Below are 18,875 nucleotides of genomic sequence, written 5' to 3' on the forward strand. Positions count from 1 at the left end.
CAGCTCAGTTTCTGTCTGTGGAACCTTTGCTGTGAGCAACTTGTGTAGGCACACACCTACATAAGAACAGTGATTTGGTTGTTTGGTACCAAACATACGTTTGGTATGTTGCCTCCCAGGTGCAAGGGCACGTGATGTCTCGGATCGTGTTTTCCGGGTCCTTAAGGGGGAGGGGGAGCAGCCCCAAGTCGTGGTCCACATTGGCACTAACGACATAGGTAGGAAAGGGGACAAGGATGTCAGGCAGGCTTTCAGGGAGCTAGGATGGAAGCTCAGAACTAGAACAAACAGAGTTGTTATCTCTGGGTTGTTGCCCGTGCCACGTGATAGTGAGATGAGGAATAGGGAGAGAGAGCAATTAAACACGTGGCTACAGGGATGGTGCAGGCGGGAGGGATTCAGATTTCTGGATAACTGGGGCTCTTTCTGGGGAAGGTGGGACCTCTACAGACAGGATGGTCTACATCTGAACCTGAGGGGCACAAATATCCTGGGGGGGAGATTTGTTAGTGCTCTTTGAGGGGGTTTAAACTAATGCAGCAGGGGCATGGGAACCTGGATTGTAGTTTTAGGGTAAGGGAGAATGAGAGTATAAAGGTCAGGAGCACAGATTTGACGTCGCAGGAGGGGGCCAGTGTTCAGGTAGGTTTGAAGTGTGTCTACTTCAATGCCAGGAGTATACGAAATAAGGTAGGGGAACTGGCAGCATGGGTTGGTACCTGGGACTTCGATGTTGTGGCCATTTCGGAGACATGGATAGAGCAGGGACAGGAATGGATGTTGCAGGTTCTGGGGTTTATGTGTTTTAGTAAGCTCAGGGAAGGAGGCAAAAGAGGGGGAGGTGTGGCGCTGCTAGTCAAGAGCAGTATTACGGTGGCGGAGAGGATGCTAGATGGGGACTCATCTTCCGAGGTAGTATGGGCTGAGGTTAGAAACAGGAAAGGAGAGGTCACCCTGTTGGGAGTTTTCTATAGGCCTCCAAATAGTTCTAGGGATGTAGAGGAAAGGATGGCGAGGATGATCCTGGATAAGAGCGAAAGTAACAGGGTAGTTGTTATGGGAGACTTTAACTTTCCAAATATTGACTGGAAAAGATATAGTTCGAGTACATTAGATGGGTCGTTTTTTGTACAGTGTGTGCAGGAGGGTTTCCTGACACAATATGTTGACAGGCCAACAAGAGGCGAGGACACGTTGGATTTGGTTTTGGGTAATGAACCAGGCCAGGTGTTGGATTTGGAGGTAGGAGAGCACTTTGGGGACAGTGACCACAATTCGGTGACGTTTACGTTAATGATGGAAAGGGATAAGTATACACCGCAGGGCAAGAGTTATAGCTGGGGGAAGGGCAATTATGATGCCATTAGACGTGACTTGGGGGGGATAAGGTGGAGAAGTAGGCTGCAAGTGTTGGGCACACTGGATAAGTGGAGCTTGTTCAAGGATCAGCTACTGCGTGTTCTTGATATATATGTACCGGTCAGGCAGGGAGGAAGGCGTAGAGCGAGGGAACCGTGGTTTACCAAAGAAGTGGAATCTCTTGTTAAGAGGAAGAAGGAGGCCTATGTGAAGATGAGGTGTGAAGTTTCAGTTGGGGCGATGGATAGTTACAAGGTAGCGAGGAAGGATCTAAAGAGAGAGCTAAGACGAGCAAGGAGGGGACATGAGAAGTATTTGGCAGGTAGGATCAAGGAAAACCCAAAAGCTTTCTATAGGTATGTCAGGAATAAGCGAATGACTAGGGAAAGAGTAGGACCAGTCAAGGACAGGGATGGGAAGTTGTGTGTGGAGTCTGAAGAGATAGGAGTGATACTAAATGAATATTTTTCGTCAGTATTCACTCAGGAAAAAGATAATGTTGTGGAGGAGAATGCTGAGACCCAGGCTATTCGAATAGATGGCATTGAGGTACGTAGGGAAGAGGTGTTGGCAATTCTGGACAGGCTGAAAATAGATAAGTCCCCGGGGCCTGATGGGATTTATCCTAGGATTCTCTGGGAGGCCAGGGAAGAGATTGCTGGACCTTTGGCTTTGATTTTTATGTCATCATTGGCTACAGGAATAGTGCGAGAGGACTGGAGGATAGCAAATGTGGTCCCTTTGTTCAAAAAGGGGAGCAGAGACAACCCCGGCAACTATAGACCGGTGAGTCTCACGTCTGTAGTGGGTAAAGTCTTGGAGAGGATTATAAGAGACAAGATTTATAATCATCTAGATAGGAATAATATGATCAGGGATAGTCAGCATGGCTTTGTGAAGGGTAGGTCATGCCTCACAAACCTTATCGAGTTCTTTGAGAAGGTGACTGAACAGGTAGACGAGGGTAGAGCAGTTGATGTGGTGTATATGGATTTCAGTAAAGCGTTTGATAAGGTTCCCCACGGTAGGCTATTGCAGAAAATACGGAGGCTGGGGATTGAGGGAGATTTAGAGATGTGGATCAGAAATTGGCTAGCTGAAAGAAGACAGAAGGTGGTGGTTGATGGGAAATGTTCAGAATGGAGTTCAGTTACAAGTGGCGTACCACAAGGATCTGTTCTGGGGCCGTTGCTGTTTGTCATTTTTATCAATGACCTAGAGGAAGGCGCAGAGGGGTGGGTGAGTAAATTTGCAGACGACACGAAAGTCGGTGGTGTTGTCGACAGTGTGGAAGGATGTAGCAGGTTACAGAGGGATATAGATAAGCTGAAGAGCTGGGCTGAGAGGTGGCAAATGGAGTTTAATGTAGAGAAGTGTGAGGTGATTCGCTTTGGAAGGAATAACAGGAATGCGGAATATTTGGCTAATGGTAAAGTTCTTGGAAGTGTGGATGAGCAGAGGGATCTAGGTGTCCATGTACATATATCCCTGAAAGTTGCCACCCAGGTTGATAGGGTTGCGAAGAAGGCCTATGGAGTGTTGGCCTTTATTGGTAGAGGGATTGAGTTCCAGAGTCGGGAGGTCATGTTGCAGCTGTACAAAACTCTGGTGCGGCCGCATTTGGAGTATTGCGTACAGTTCTGGTCACCGCATTATCGGAAGGACGTGGAGGCTTTGGAGTGGGTGCAGAGGAGATTTACCAGGATGTTGCCTGGTATGGAGGGAAAATCTTGTGAGGAAAGGCTGATGGACTTGAGGTTGTTTTCGTTGGAGAGAAGAAGGTTAAGAGGAGACTTAATAGAGGCATACAAAATGATCAGGGGGTTAGATAGGGTGGACAGTGAGAGCCTTCTCCCGCGGATGGAAATGGCTGGCACGAGGGGACATAGCTTTAAACTGAGGGGTAATAGATATAGGACAGAGGTCAGAGGTAGGTTCTTTACGCAAAGAGTAGTGAGGCCGTGGAATGCACTACCTGCAACAGTAGTGAACTCGCCAACATTGAGGGCATTTAAAAGTTTATTGGATAAACATATGGATGATAATGGCATAGTGTAGGTTAGATGGCTTTTGTTTCGGTGCAACATCGTGGGCCGAAGGGCCTGTACTGCGCTGTATCGTTCTATGTTCTATGATTACACTTTCAAAGTGAGTCCTTCAGTGTCTTTGAGCTATGCTGAGGATAAGACGTCAAATAAATGCACTGTTCAAGTGGTCAGTTTGTAAATCACCAACAGGTTTGTTTGACGAGACGGACTTGCAAAGTCAGTTCCCAGCAAGAAACATTTTGTCTCTAATTATTAGAGCGGTAATTGAAGAGCAGCTATGCTTCGCCTTGAGCTCTGATTAGAGCCTCTGATTAAAGACGAACTTGCACCACTTCCCCTTTGACCCCGTCCTGTCTTAATCGTTTGCCAAGTTTGTGGTCACTTATTGGATGCAGACCTTTCCGAAGAGAGAGGCTGGGATTTCCCGCCTCCGCGGAGGAGCCAGCTCGCCGCTGGGGGGCAGCGAGGGGTCTTCCAATCCTGCGGAAATCAGTGGCCATTTGCATTGCTCGCTGGACACGCCCCTGTGGAACCCACCATGGGGGCTGTCTTTGACGGGACTAGAACACCCCGGCCATAGTAAGTAAATGCACTCACTTTTTAGAGTGGGGTGGGGTACAGATTCTCTCCAGATTTCCCCCTTAATTGCCTCCTGTCCTGACTTGTGTTGTGAACCTGTTTCACAGTCGTAGCAAGTCACTTATGCAAGTGACTATTCTCTCGCATTCAACCGCGTGAGCTGTGATAGCCCAAATTCAGTCCTTCCTTCGCCCGATGTCCAGACAATCACGGGCTTTCCCTGGTCCCTCAACAGTTTGCACTTAATGTGCACGCATTAACATTCAGATTACGACTTCCGGTTGCGGCTATGCGGAGCTAAGCCGCACGAATCAGCAGCTCCCGCGAAGACGGACTTTCGGGCTCGATAGAAGAGCCCCAACGGGATTTTTTACACAGCCAACCCATGGGGAAGAGAGGAGAGAGGTCCCCCACTAACCTGTATGGACCGGACCTGCAGCGAAACAGCACTGGAGCAGCGGGAGAAGAAGGGTAAAATAAACAAAATGGCGGCGGCCGGGGACAAAGAAGAGATGCAAGAATTCATTAAGCGCTGCTTCGAGGAGCTGCGCAAGGAGATTAATGCTGACATTAATTGAAGGACTTGGTGCAACCCAGAAAGCCCACGTGGTGAAGACCCAGGAGATCCAGGACAAAGTGAGTGAGAATGAGGACGAGCTCTTTGGCCTGGCGGTGAGAGTGGAGCGGCATGAGGCGCTACACAAGATGTGGGCGGGAAGACTCGAAGACCTGGAGAACAGGTCTAGGAGAAAGAATTTGAGGATCCTGGGTCTCCCAGAAGGAGTGGAGGGGGCCGATGCCGCGGCATACGCGGGCATGACGATCGGGGCGCTGATGGGTGCGGAGGCCCCCCCGGGATTGCTGGAGCTGGAAGGGGCGCACCGAGTGCTGGCGAGGAAGCCCAAAGCAAACGAGCCGCCAAGGGCGATGGTGGTGAGATTTCACCGGTTCACAGATAGAGAGAGGGTCCTGAAATGGGCCAAGCAGGAGCGGAGCAGCAAGTGGGACAATGCTGAGATTAGAATATATCCGGACTGGAGCACGGAGGTCGCTAAGCGGAGAGCGGGTTTCAACCGGGCCAAAGCGGTGCTGCATCGGAAAGGAGTGAAATTTGGAATGTTGCAGCCAGCGCGACTGTGGGTCACATATAACGGCCAACACCACGACTTCGAAACGCCCGAAGAGGCGTGGACCTTTATATTAACTGAAAAGTTGGACTCTAATTGAGGGTTTGTGAGGGTGGGGGGTATTTGAGGGTTGAAGTATGATGGCGGTTGTATATAGGGAGGTAAGCATGCGCAGGGAAGGTTATATGGGCTGGGGACGAGAGACAAGGCTGCAACAGAAGCTGCGTCGGGGGGGGGGCAGGCTCTGGAAAGCGCGGGGTTTTTCTCCCGCGCGCGGGAAGAAAGGTGGAAGGGGGAGCGTAGGAACATCTACTGATGGGGAGATTCCCACACGGGAGGGTCAAAGGGATGGCGGGGGAAGCCGGGGTCGGCAGGCGTCAGCTGACTTGCGGGAGTGATATGGGGGGAGCAAAAAAGCTAGACAGGGGTCTAGCAGGGGGGAGGGAAGGGGGGGAGGGGGGAAAACAGGGTTGCTGCTGCACTGGCCGAAAGGGAATGGGACACAGAAGAGGTGGCCGGGACGGAGGTGAGGGAGGTAGGAGGACTGATAATGGGAGGGGACTTCAACACAGTGGTGGACCCAGCACTAGACCGCTCCAGATCAAGGACGGGAAAGAGGCCGGTGGCGGCCAGGGTGCTCAGGGGGTTTATGGACCAGATGGGGGGAGTGGACCCATGGAGGTTCGCAAGACTGCGGGCCAGGGAATTTTCTTTCTTCTCCCATGTGCACAAGGCATACTCCCGGAGAGACTTCTTTGTGCTGGGCAGGGCGCTCATCCCGAGGGTGGAGGGGACGGAGTATTCGGCCATAGCCATTTCGGACCATGCCCCGCACTGTGTGGAAGTGGGGCTTGGAGAGGAGAGGGACCAACGCCCGCTGTGGCGAATGGATGTGGGACTGTTGGCAGATGAGGTGGTGTGTGGTAAGGCAAGGGGGTGTATTGAAAGATACTTGGCGGCCAACGACAACGGGGAGGTACGAGTGGGGGTGGTATGGGAGGCGGTGATCAGGGGGGGCTAATCTCCATCAGGGCTCATAGGGAGAAGACAGAGGGCATGGAAAGGGAGAGGTTAGTGGGGGAGATTTTGCGAGTGGACAGGAGATATGCAGAGGCCCCGGAGGAAAGATTACTTGGGGAAAGGCGACGGCTCTAGACGGAGTTTGACCTGTTGACCACGGGGAAGGCAGAGACACAGTGGAGGAAGGCGCAGGGGGCGACCTACGAGTACGGGGAAAAGGCCAGTCGGATGCTGGCACACCAGCTCCGTAAGAGGGCGGCAGAGTGGGAAATAGGGGGGAGTCAAAGATGGTGGGGGAGCTATGGTCCAGAGTGCAACGGAAATAAATAAGGTATTTAAGGCCTTCTATGAAGAGCTGTACAGATCCCTGCCCCCAGGGGGAGAAGAGGGGATGGGAAGATCCCTGGACCAACTGCGGTTCCCGAGGGTGGAGGACCAAGAGGTGGCTGGTTTGGGGGCACCAATCGGGTTGGAGGAGCTGAGGAAGGGTTTGGGGAGCATGCAGGTGGGGAAGGCCCCGGGGCCGGACAGGTTCCCGGTGGAGCTTTATAGAAAGTATGCGGACCTGTTGGCCCCGTTACTAGTGAGGACCTTTAACGAGGCAAGAGAGGAGAGGACCCTGCCCCCGACAATGTCGGAGGCGACAATTTCCTTGATCCTGAAGCGAGACAAGGACCCACTGCAATGTGGATCATACAGGCCGATTTCGCTCCTAAATGTGGACACTAAGCTATTGGCAAAAGTGCTGGCCACGAGGATTGAGGACTGTGTCCCGGGGGTGATTCATGAGGACCAGACGGGATTTGTAAAGGGCAGACAATTAAATACGAATGTGCAGCGGCTCTTAAACGTGATAATGATGACATCGGAGGAGGGAGAGGCGGAGATAGTGGCAGCCATGGACGCGGAAAAGGCCTTTGACCGAGTTGAGTGGGAGTACCTCTGGGAGGTGTTGCGTAGGTTTGGGTTTGGGGGAGGGTTTATTAGCTGGGTTAAGCTCCTCTACAGCGCCCCAGTGGCGAGTGTGGTGACGAACCGGCGGAGGTCGGAGTACTTTCGGCTGTACCGAGGAACGAGGCAGGGGTGCCCTTTGTCCCCCCTGTTTGCATTGGCGATCGAACCCTTGGCCATATAACTGAGGGAGTCTAATAAATGGAGGGGGCTGGTCCGCGGGGGGAAGAGCATCGGGTGTCGCTATACGCGGACGACCTGCTGCTGTACGTGGCGGACCCAATGGAGGTCATGCAGACTTTGAGGGAGTTTGGGGAGTTCTCAGGCTATAAGCTCAATGTAGGGAAGAGCGAGCTTTTTGTACTACAGGCAGGGGACCAAGCAAGAGGGATAGGGGACCTACCGCTGAGGAGGGCGGAGGGGAGCTTTCGGTACCTGGGGATCCAGATAGCCAGGAGCTGGGGGGCCCTACACAAACTGAATCTGACGAGGTTGGTGGACCAAATGGAGGTGGACTTCAAAAGATGGGACGTGTTGCCGCTCTCGTTGGCGGGTAGAGTGCAGTCGGTTAAATTGGTGGTCCTTCTGAGGTTTTTGTTTGTGTTCCAGTGCCTCCCCATCGTGATCACCAAAGGCTTTTTCAAGAGAGTAGGTAGGAGTATTATGGGGTTTGTGTGGGCGAACAAAACCCCGAGGGTAAGGAGAGGGTACTAGGAGCGCAGTAGGGACCGAGGAGGGCTGGCGCTGCCAAACCTAGGGAGCTACTACTGGGCAGCAAACGTGGCGATGATCCGTAAGTGGGGTATGGAGGGGGAGGGGGCGGCATGGAAGAGGTTGGAGATGGCATCCTGCAAAGGAACGAGCTTGGGGGTGCTGGTGACGGCCCCGTTGCCGCTCTCGCCATCAAAGTACACCACGGTGGTGGCGGCAACGTTAAGGATCTGGGGCCAGTGGAGACGGCATAGGGGTGCAGTGGGAGCCTCGGTGTGGTCCCCGATCAGGGATAACCACCAGTTTGTCCCGGAGAAGATGGACGGGGGGTTCCAGGGCTGGCACCGGGCGGGGATTAGAAGAATGGGGGACCTGTTCATCGACGGGACATTTGCGAGCCTAGGGGCACTGGAGGAGAAGTTTGAGCTACCCCCAGGAAATGCATTCAGATATATGCAGGTGAGGGCTTTTGTGAGGCGACAGGTCAGGGAATTCCCGCTGCTCCCGACACAGGAAATTCAAGACAGGGTGATCTCGGGTGTATGGGTCGGGGAGGGCAAGGTTTGGGGGAGGGTTTATTAGCTGGGTTAAGCTCCTCTACAATACACCTCGACGGCAATACACCAAGAGATGAAAGAAGAGGGGGAAGCGCTAGCAGAAGAGTTGAAGGGTAAATGGGAGGAGGAGCTGGGGGAGGAGATCGAGGAAGGTCTGTGGGCTGATGCCCTGGGTAGGGTTAATACCTCCTCCTCGTGTGCCAGGCTCAGCCTGATACAATTTAAGGTGGTTCACAGAGCGCACTTGACGGGGGCGAGGTTGAGTAGGTTCTTTGGGGTAGAGGACAGATGTGGAAGGTGTTCAGGGAGTCCGGCGAACCATGTCCATATGTTTTGGTCATGCCCGGCACTGGAGGGGTTCTGGAGAGGAGTGGCGGGAGTAATATCTCAGGTGGTGAAAGTCCGGGTCAAGCCAAGCTGGGGGCTAGCAATATTTGGAGTAGTGGACGAGCCGGGAGTGCAGGAGGCGAAAGAGGCCGGCATTCTGGCCTTTGCGTCCCTGGTAGCCTGGCGAAGGATCTTGCTAATGTGGAAGGAGGCGAAGCCCCCTAGCGTGGAGGCCTGGACAAATTATATGGCTGGGTTCATAAAGTTGGAAAGGATTAAGTTTGCCCTGAGAGGGTCTGTGCAGGGGTTCTACAGGCGGTGGCAACCGTTCCTAGACTATCTCGCGGAGCGTTAGAGGAAGGTCGGTCAGCAGCAGCAGCAACCCTGGGGGGGGGGAGGGGGGAACGAGAGATTGTTTGAGGGGACGGACGAGCGGGGGATAACATGGAGGGTGGGGGAAGCTGGCACGAACGGGCGAGAGCCAGTGTATAAAGCTCTGTAAATATTTAATCTTACCATGCATATATCTTGCTCAGAGCGATTTTGCGTTATTTTGTTACGGGGGGAGGGGGGGGGGGATTCATTGTTTGTAAGGGGGAAAAATTGTTTTGTTTTGTTAAAAAACTAATAAGTACATTTTCAAAAAAAAAACATTCAAATTACTTTTGAACCATCATCGTAATCTTTTGTAACATTACCTTTTTACAGAGGGCTTTCTTTGCGTGGGCAAAATGTGACGCTGGTGGGTTTGCGGGTGGGGGGGTTGCTGAATCGCCCCCCTCCCCCCGACTTGAGTGCAATTTTACATGGGCCCAGCGGGACCTGCCCGCCCTCATCCCCAAATGAGGCCCTAAAGGGGCCAATTGTTGGGGCACTCGAGGCCCTCTTGGCGCCCAGAATCAATTCTGAGACTGATGGGAGGAGATCAGGTCATCGTGCTCGCGCCTCAGGGCTTGGTGGAGGAGATACCTCCCTCAGGGGCCTCTTTTCCTGGCCTAGCCACGTTCACCGGCCCACGTTTCGGCTGCATTTTGGTGAAGAAATGTCGCAACAAAGGTCGGCTGACAAGTGGCAAAGGTTGCCTGTTGTTGCTGGCGCTGTGTGTATCGGTGGAGGATTCTACACATGTCAGGAAATAAGTCCCAGGCTTACCCCCCTGATTGCTAAGTATGTCCCATGGAAGATGAGCTGGGCGCAGACACACTGTGGTATCTGATGTGCTGTTCAGCTATTTGAAGTTCTGTGATCCACCTCGACAGCAGCTGTGGACTGGGTAATAGTTACCTCTCCGTAACCTGAGTACCGTCTAAAGATGGGAGATGCAATGTTTAATTACAGTTGCGTTCTGCAACAATAATACCATATTTCTAAAATGGTCTGATGGAAAAAAACAATCTGCATTTCTATAGCACCCTTCATGGCCAGTGAAATGCCTTTGAGGTGTAGCCTGCTGTAACGCAGGAAGGCAGCAGGCAATTTCACACACGAGCTCCTGGGAATAGCGATGTGCAGCCAGCGATGTCTACATCATTCCTCACAGTGACGTGAGTGAAGGGATGAGGCGGAATTTAACGGAAAATATTCCAAGTTCACTTGTGGCGGGATTTTCAGGGAACTCCCCATCGCTATCAAACGACACTTGGAGCGGGACTTACCGACCAGCCCGCAGCTGTTTTTCAGCCAGGAGGCGGCCCACCAGTCCCACCGTTGTCAAAGTGAGCTCACCCCCCCCCACCCATGGGCAATGTCACCCCCCACACACATGGGCACTACCCCACACGCCCCCAAGTGAGGACACCCCGCTATGGGGGCCCTCTTCAGGCCCCAGCCAAGCCCCCTGACTGCACCCCCTCCCTTCCAGGGCCCCCACCCGTCATCGCCCCAACCTCCCAGAGGCCCCTGTTTACCTGTCCTGCACACCCCCATCAAACCCCATCCACCCTCCTTTCATGGGCATGGCCCCCCTCAGGCTCTGATCCTTGGCAGTGCCACCCCTGTACCTGGGCACTCTTGCACTGCCACCTGGGAACCCTTGCGCTGGCACCCGGGCAGTGCTCCTGCCAGCTTGGCAGTGCCAAGGTGCCAGTGATCCAGGGGGAAGGTCAGGGAACCACCCAGCACTGACCCCGACTGCCCAGGGGCCTCCGATGGTCCGGGACCCCCCCCCCCTCCCCCCCGAGTGACATTCCTCCTGGTCTATGTTTGTGTGGACCGTACTGAACAGCACCCAGCTACAGCCTCCCTGGGGAGGTTGATAGATCCCAGGAGGCCGGTAGATATTGGGTAAGTGCGCATAATTAGGTTTAATCCCTACTTAGGCTCGTGCCATTTGGTCTCGGCCCTTTTGGGGAGATCCCATGAGGCGTGAAAGCTGCTAGGAAGCTCGTGAGAGACCTCTAGCGGCCGCACTCTGCTCTCCTCTCTCTCAAGCACAATAAGAACATGCGGCGATTTTGGGTCCACATTAGCCACCAGCAAGAATGGCGACGTGGTCTCAAAATACCACGAGTGTCGGGAAACGCGATTCTCGCCGGTGAGATCGCGTTTCCCGATTTTCCACGCCCTCACCGATGGCTTAACAAGGTTCCCGCCCACAAAGGACGAGGACCTCATTATAATAAATGTTAATACATTTACATATAATTAGTGCGCGCCCATCACCTGTTCCCCTGTCACTGAATATTCATACCTCGCCGATGTGAGATACATCAGCTATTTTAAAATGTGAATCAGTCGAGGGGAGCACCTGAGGACACAAAGGTAAGTATAGCCCCCCAGGGGGAGAGGGACATGCCCAGGCAGTGCCGGCGGAGGGGGGGGGGGCGTTCTGGGCAGCCCCACGGCAGGGGTTATGTCTGTGCGTGGGGAAGGGATGATGACTGTGAGGGGGGAGATTGCCCCCGGGACTGCAGTGTTTGGGGGGGAGATTGGGGAGGGTGCCCTCGGCCGGGGGCGGGCTGTTTACATTCTGTGCTCATGGGGGCGCCCGTTAAAGATGGCGCCCTGATCTCTGTGGACCCCCACCCTAAAAATCTGGCCCACAAATTTGGCTGAAGTCACGTCCGGCAGTGGTGGATTGAAGGAAGTTGAGGAGGCGCAAGAGGCCGGAATTGGAGGAGAGCAGAGATCTCAAGAGATCAGAGGAGGTTACAGAGAGAGAGAGAGAGAGGGGGGGTGGGTGTGAGGCCATGGAGGGACGCCCAGCTGCTTTGTTGTGTTCCAGATCAATGCGACTGCTGTTGGAAAGACCTCCCCAGCAGCACCTCCAGGGGAGGTGGTAAAAAAACTGGAAAGCAAACATGTCCACCACCTAATTTTGTTCAGATTTGCATTTGCTGTCCAGTTGCAAGTGGGAAATGTGCTGATCCAGTCCGGCTGGTAGTTGCTGAATGCAGAATTCTAATTAAATACTTTAATCTCTGTGTTTGGCAGTGCCTAGGAATTCAGACCTTTCTGTATGGGTCACAGCACAAAAAGACAAGAGCCACTCAGCAAACAGTCAAACTCTTATCCAAGTAAGTGACGCCTCACTGACCATCGGGTCAATGACCCGGAGCTGGCTAAAGCTATTGGGAACTTTCTGGCGAACTGCTGCAGGGCCACAGGGCCAATACTGGTTGAAATAGTAATTTTAATTTAGCACAGTGGGCTAACCAGCTGGCTTGTAATACAGAACAAGGCCAGCAGCGCAGTGTTCAATTCCCGTACCGACCTCCCCGAACAGGCGCCGGAATGTGGCGACGAGGGGCTTTTCACAGTAACTTCATTGAAATCAACTTGTGACAGTCAGCGATTATTGTTATTAATAATGGCTCACTGGTCGCTTGGTTGCTGCTGGTCTATAACTGAACCCTGAAGAGCGGAGGATTGTCCTGCAGCAACTGAGATCAGCTGACGGGGCATTGTAGTGACAGGCTCTGATAACTCTGGGTGCAGGAATAGAGGAATCAGGCAGAGTTCCAGCTCCTGATCCTTCCACTGCCTCCTGTGGGGATCGCCATATATTTTGGGATCAATAAAGTCAGCAGGATTGGACCCAATTGTGATGCCCAGGTGCTCAGAGCAGAGCCTGCTGCCTGTGTAGCTCATATCTCAGCTGTCATAATAATAATAATCTTTATCAGTGTCACAAGTAGGCTTACATTAACATTGCAATGAAGTTACTGTGAAAAGCCCCTAGTCGCCACACTCCGGCGCCTGTTCGGGTACACGGAGGGAGAATTCAGAATGTCCAATTCACCTAACAAGCGCGTCTTTCCCGACTTGTGGGAGGAAACCGGAGCACCCGGAGGAAACCCACGCAGACACGGGAGAACATGCAGACTCCTCACAGACAGTGACCCAAGCCGGGAATCGAACCTGGGACCCTGGCGCTGTGAAGCAACAGTGCTAACCACCGTGCCGCCCAGAAGAGTAACCGCACGGGGTGGGAATGATGGTCTACCCCGTGTCCCTTGCGGAGTACGAGCTTCCCTGTTAAGGGGAAGGGGTCGCTCAATCCACATTGTATATAAGGGCCCACCTGTTAAGACCAGGTTGTGAAATTCCGGGAGCTGTGTAAATAAACCTAACATGGGGCGGCACGGTGGCGCAATGGTTAGCACTGCTGCCTCACGGCGCTGAGGACCCGGGTTCGATCCCGGTCCCAGGTCACTGTCCGTGTGGAGTTTGCACATTCTCCCCGTGTCTGCGTGGGTCTCACCCCCACAACCCAAAGATGTGCAGGCTGGGTGGGTTGGCCACGCTAAATTGCCTCTTAATTGGAAAAAAAGAATTGGGTACTCTAAAAAAAATTTTAAAGTAAATAAATCTAAGTTTCTTTGGTACAACTCGGTGTGAATTCTCCGTGACTTCATAAAATCAACACTTGTCAGTGTCCATAAGACATAGGAGCAGAATGAGGTCACTCGGCCCATCGAGTCTGCTCCGCCATTCAATCATGGCTGATATTTTTCTCATCCCCATTCTCCTGCCTTCTCCCCATAATCCCTGATCCCCTCATTGATCAAGACCCTATCTATCTCTGTCTTAAAGACACTCAGTGATTTGGCCTCCACAGCCTTCTGCGGCAAAGAGTTCCACAGATTCACCACCCTCTGGCTGAAGAAATTCCTCCTCATCTCTGTTTTAAAGGATCGCCCCTTCATGAGAGTAATGCAGGAAACTGGAGGGGGAAAGATATGTTTAAAAAAAAAAAGTCTAAGATCATTTTTCCCTGGAGAATGCCAGGTAAACAGTCGATGGTCGATTATCGAAGAGTATTGTAGCTCGTCACATTGCCAACCCTTTCAAGCTGCACTCCAGGACCTCAGCTGATGTTCCAGCGTTGCTCTGTGAGATGTCCCATGGCAACGCTCGAGGAGGATCAGGGGAGTTCTCCCAAGCTTCCTGCCCCCCCCCCCCTCCACTCAGACAACGTCACAGGAATCAAACCCTGATTCATCGATTATTTTTATCTTGTGTGCTGTTTCTGAGACCTTGCAGTGTGCGTGCATTGGCAGCTCTATTCCCCCGTACATTAATAACAAATACCTTTGTAAAAAATAATTAATTGGATGTGAAGCACTTCGAGTAGTTCCCAGGGCATTTAAAGAAGAAATACACCGTCCTTTTCCCAACCTCAAGATATCCCAAGCTGCCCTACCGCTAATGCAGTACTCTCCAAGCGTGGTCACTGTCAGAATGTAGGAAACGCACCGGCCAGTTTGCACAAAGCAAAATTCCACAATCAACAATGCGACAATGACTAGATAATTTAATCATGATGGCTGTGGGATAAGTGTTGATTCTGGACACCAGGGAGATCATTCCCATTCTTCTTTAGATTAGCACCGTGGGATCTCTGCCACTGCCTCCCTGTAATAGTGGGATTGTCGCTAGAATCCAGACACTCAGGGTAAGGCTCTGGGACCCGGGTTCGAATCCCACCATGGCAGTTGACGAAATTTGGGAATTCAACAAAAAATATAGAACTAACTGTGGTTAGCACTGCTGCCTCACAGCTCCAGGGACCCGGGTTCAATTCCGGCCCCGTGTGGAGTTTGCACTTTCTCCCCGTGTCTGCGTGGGCTTCCTCCGGGTGCTCCGGTTTCCTCCCACAGCCCAAAGGTGTGCAGGTTAGGTGGGTTGTCCATGCTAAATTGCCCCTTAGTGTCCAAAACGTTTAGGTGGGGTTACGGGGATAGAGTGGAGGTGTTGGCTTAAGTCGGGTGCTTTTTCCAAGGGCCGGTGCAGACTCGACGGGCCGAATGGCCTCCTTCTGCACTGTAAATTCCATGATTATATGAAAAGTCTAATGATCACCATGATTGTCAATGGTCATAAAGACTCACCTGGTTCACTAATGTCCTTCAGAGAAGGAAGTCTACCATCCTTACCTGGTCTGGCCTCTAGGTGACTACAGAAGTTGACTCTTAAAATACCCTCCGAAATGGCTGACGGGCAATTGGGGAAGGGCAATAAATGCTGGCCCAGCCAGCGAAGCCCACATCCCATGAATGAATAAGAAATAAAATGTCTGAGAGAGCAGACAGGGCCTTGATTTAACAGCTGAACTGAAGGAAAGCACCCTCCAGTACTGCAATGGGAGGGTCAGCCTGGATTTTCTGTGCTCTCGTCTTGGGAGCAAGAGCTCTGGCTGATTGTTCTGTCCCACTGCCCACTAAGATGCGAGCCTATCACCATGTTAGCTGGGCTGAGACCCCTTGATTCAGCACAGAACCAGGATAGGACATCACGGCAGCACGGTAGCATTGTGGATAGCACAATTGCTTCACAGCTCCAGGGTCCCAGGTTCGATTCCGGCGTGGGTCACTGTCTGTGCGGAGTCTGCACATCCTCCCCGTGTGTGCGTGGGTTTCCTCCGGGTGCTCCGGTTTCCTCCCACAGTCCAAAGATGTGCAGGTTTGGTGGATTGGCCATGATAAATTGCCCTTAGTGTCCAAAATTGCCCTTAGTGTTGGGTGGGGTTATGGGGATAGGGTGGAGGTGTTGACCTTGGGTAGGGTGCTCTTTCCAAGAGCCGGTGCAGACTCGGTGGGCCGAATGGCCTCCTTCTGCACTGTAAATTCTATGCTGATCTATGACATCCTGAGCGCACAGCGAGCCAGCCCAAGCTCCTGCTTTCACACACCTCTGGTGTTCTTCTGGTTTTCCATCACCAACCATGGGATCCATTCTGCGTGAGTTCCCAGACTCTTCACAGGTGACTGGCCACATTGCCCTGACTGTGACCTCGGATGTGTCAATGGACAACAGATAGAGAACTGTGGAAGAAAATTGAAGCCTTTGAAATGTGGATGCTAAGACCTGCGATTAAATTCGAAATACAGACCATAAGAGGGGCTTGAAATTTCTCTAACTCTAAAAAGTGACATCCAGAAAAGAAAGTGTCCGTATTTCGTCCATTTTTTAGTTAAATTTAGAGTACCCAATTATATTTTTCCAATTAAGGGGCAATTTAGCGTGGCCAATCCACCCACCCTGCACATCTTTGGGTTGTGGGGGTGAAACCCACGCAGACACGGGGAGAATGTGCAAACTCCACACAGGCAGTGACCCAGAGCCGGAATCTCGGGACCTCTGGGACCTCGGCTCCTTGAGGCAACAGTGCTAACCCACTGTGCCACTGTGCTGCCCCGAGGCAGCAGTGCTAACCCACTGTGCTACCCCGTATTTCGGCCATTTGAGCAAAGCAGACAAGCTGCAGTGATCTCTGCTAGAGGGTAAAGCGGAGGAGAGCACAAAGAGGGATGGACCTAGGGGTGATTGGCTGACGAACATCACAGAGTGATTGCAGTGGATGTGTGAGGGTGGAGAAAGTCAGACGCCGGAGACAGAGCGTGACATCAGACCCCCCTGGTGGGGGTAGCCACAAGCAGTGGCAGCAGAAGGCATTCTTATTCCACGGTTTTTTATCAGGACGGTTCCAAGACATTCAGAGCCGAGTATTGTTCCCCGAGTTATTTCCTGTTGACCTTGGAAAAAGTTTGCTTCCTGTCAGAAATCACCTCCCTCGCTTTCTGGGCACCACGCCACCCCCCTCCCCTCCACGCGCACCGCCCCCCCCCCCCAGATGATGGAGAGGAAAATATTACCAGCTGCTCGTAGTACTCACATTGCAGGCGTTACTAAGCATCCCAGTGGCTCTGCTGATAGAGGCACTGCCTGATCGGTGCTGGTTTAGCACAGCGGGCCAAACAGCTGGCATGTAATGCAGAACAAGGCCAGCAGCGCGGGTTCAATTCCCGTACCGGCCTCCCCGAACAGGCGCCGGAATGTGGCGACTAGGGGCTTTTCACAGTAACTTCATTGAAACCTACTTGTGACAATAAGCGATTATTGTTATTGTATTATTGTATTGATAATCCACTCTGTCACCCAGAGATACCTGCTTCCAGCTGGGGCACATACTGGGGCTGGTTTAGCACAGTGGGCCAAACAGCTGGCTTGCAATGCAGAACAATGCCAGCAGCGCGGGTTCAATTCCCGTACCAGCCTCCCCGAACAGGCGCCGGAATGTGGCGACTAGGGGCTTTTCACAGTAACTTCATTCAAGCCCACTTGTGACAATAAGCGATTATTATTATTACTTGGAGTTCTACGGTTGTGTATAGATCTTGCGGGCTAGGAAATCGGCCAGGGTTCCCTTTCCCAATTACTCCTGCTCAAAGTGCGGGTGCACAGAATAGACTACGAGGAAGTTGGACTGGGAAGAATGCCTTCAGGCTTACATTGGGACGGAATTTTTAAAACAATTTGCTGTTTGTATTTTTCAACAGGTCCCCTGAGGTGGCTGCGACGGAAGGGAAAACTGGAGCAGATCATTTAAAACAGAGACCTGCATTTTGTGCTGTGACACCGAACCACAGCATATCGGGAGGGACTAAAGCAAACATCTATGACTGACCGGTGTACACAGAATGTTATGGGAGGATGGAGCTCAGCACCCTTTGCCTGCTCTTGTCCCCCTTCAAAAGAACTCGGATGCCATTTCTATGACCATTGGTGCCTTGCGCTACCTGGGACCCAAACTCTGAAATTTCCCCCCCCCCCCCCCCCCCGCTAATGCTCTCCACCTTTTTAAAAATTCGTTCATGGGGCATGGGCTACGCAGGCTGTGCCAGGATTTATTGCCCATCCCTAATTGCCCTTCAGGGGGCAGTTCAGAGTCAACCACATTGCTGTGGGTCTGGTGTCACATGTCGGCCAGACCGGGCAAGGGCGGCAGATTTCCTTCCAGGTGGATTTTTCCGGCAATCGATAATGGTTTTATTTCTTTTTTTATAAATTTAGAGGACCCAATTTTTTTTTCCGATTTAAGGGATAATTTAGCGTGGCCAATCCATCTAACCTGCACATCCTTGAGTTGTGGAGGTGAAACCCACACAGACACGGGGAGAATGTGCAACCTCCACACGGACAATGACCCGGGGCAGGGATCGAACCCGGGTCCTCGGCGCCGTAGGCAGCAGTGCTAACCACTGCGCCCCAAGTGACAGTGGTCATCATTAGACTTCTACGTCACTGCCTCCTCTCTACCACTCTCTCCTTTAAGGCACTTCCTCAAACATCCCTCTTTGACCAAAAAGGGGCTGGTTTAGCACAGGGCTAAATCGCTGGCTTTGAAAGCAGACCAAGGCAAGCCAGCAGCATGGTTCAATTCCTGTACCAGCCTCCCCGAACAGGTGCCGGAATGTGGCGACTAGGGGCTTTTCACAGTAACTTCATTTGAAACCTACTTGTGACAATAAGCGATTTTCATTTCACTTCATTTCAAGCTGTCAGTCACTTGGCCTCTTATCTCCTGGTGTTAGCTCAGTATCAACATTTCTCTGCTGACTCTTCTGTGGGACATTTTCTGATACGGTGCTAAAAATAAATTCAGCCATATATTTTTTTTTTTACATTTGCTGAAATTTATTATGTGCGTGAGCTCAAAATAAAACCTAAAAATTCACATTAAAGGGAATGAAGCCGCTTTTGTGGTGATTCGATGTGTCGGATGTCCCAGGTTGGAATTCAGATGGTTATTGAAGACAAGGCCAGAGTGCTAGTAACCGGCCATGAATGATCAATGAGAGTTGATGGAATGAAAGCCAAACTCTGCACTGGTTACAGATAGTTTTACTATGGACTTCGACTTGTCATTTAACTCCAGTGCCAAATAATGTACACAATTTAGTGAATGAAGTTAT

At 52.0% G+C, this 18,875-nt stretch overlaps 1 protein-coding gene across 3 annotated transcripts in view; it reads left to right on the forward strand.

Annotated features, from left to right (window-relative positions):
• Positions 1-18,658, forward strand: part of ttc23 (tetratricopeptide repeat domain 23) — a 59,006-nt gene extending 40,348 nt beyond the window's left edge. For 2 of the 3 annotated variants that reach the window (XM_072492761.1, XM_072492763.1), the window contains 2 exons: positions 12,112-12,194; positions 17,460-18,658. In XM_072492761.1, coding sequence (XP_072348862.1) covers positions 12,112-12,194; positions 17,460-17,586 — 210 coding nt within the window. In that variant the 3' untranslated portion in view covers positions 17,587-18,658. The remainder of the gene's footprint in view (positions 1-12,111; positions 12,195-17,459) is intronic. The other variant, XM_072492762.1, reaches the window with a different exon arrangement.
• The last annotated feature ends 217 nt before the right edge of the window (positions 18,659-18,875 follow it).

This window comes from Scyliorhinus torazame, chromosome 30 (genome assembly GCF_047496885.1).
Source record: "Scyliorhinus torazame isolate Kashiwa2021f chromosome 30, sScyTor2.1, whole genome shotgun sequence".
NCBI classification, from domain to species: Eukaryota; Metazoa; Chordata; class Chondrichthyes; order Carcharhiniformes; family Scyliorhinidae; genus Scyliorhinus; species Scyliorhinus torazame.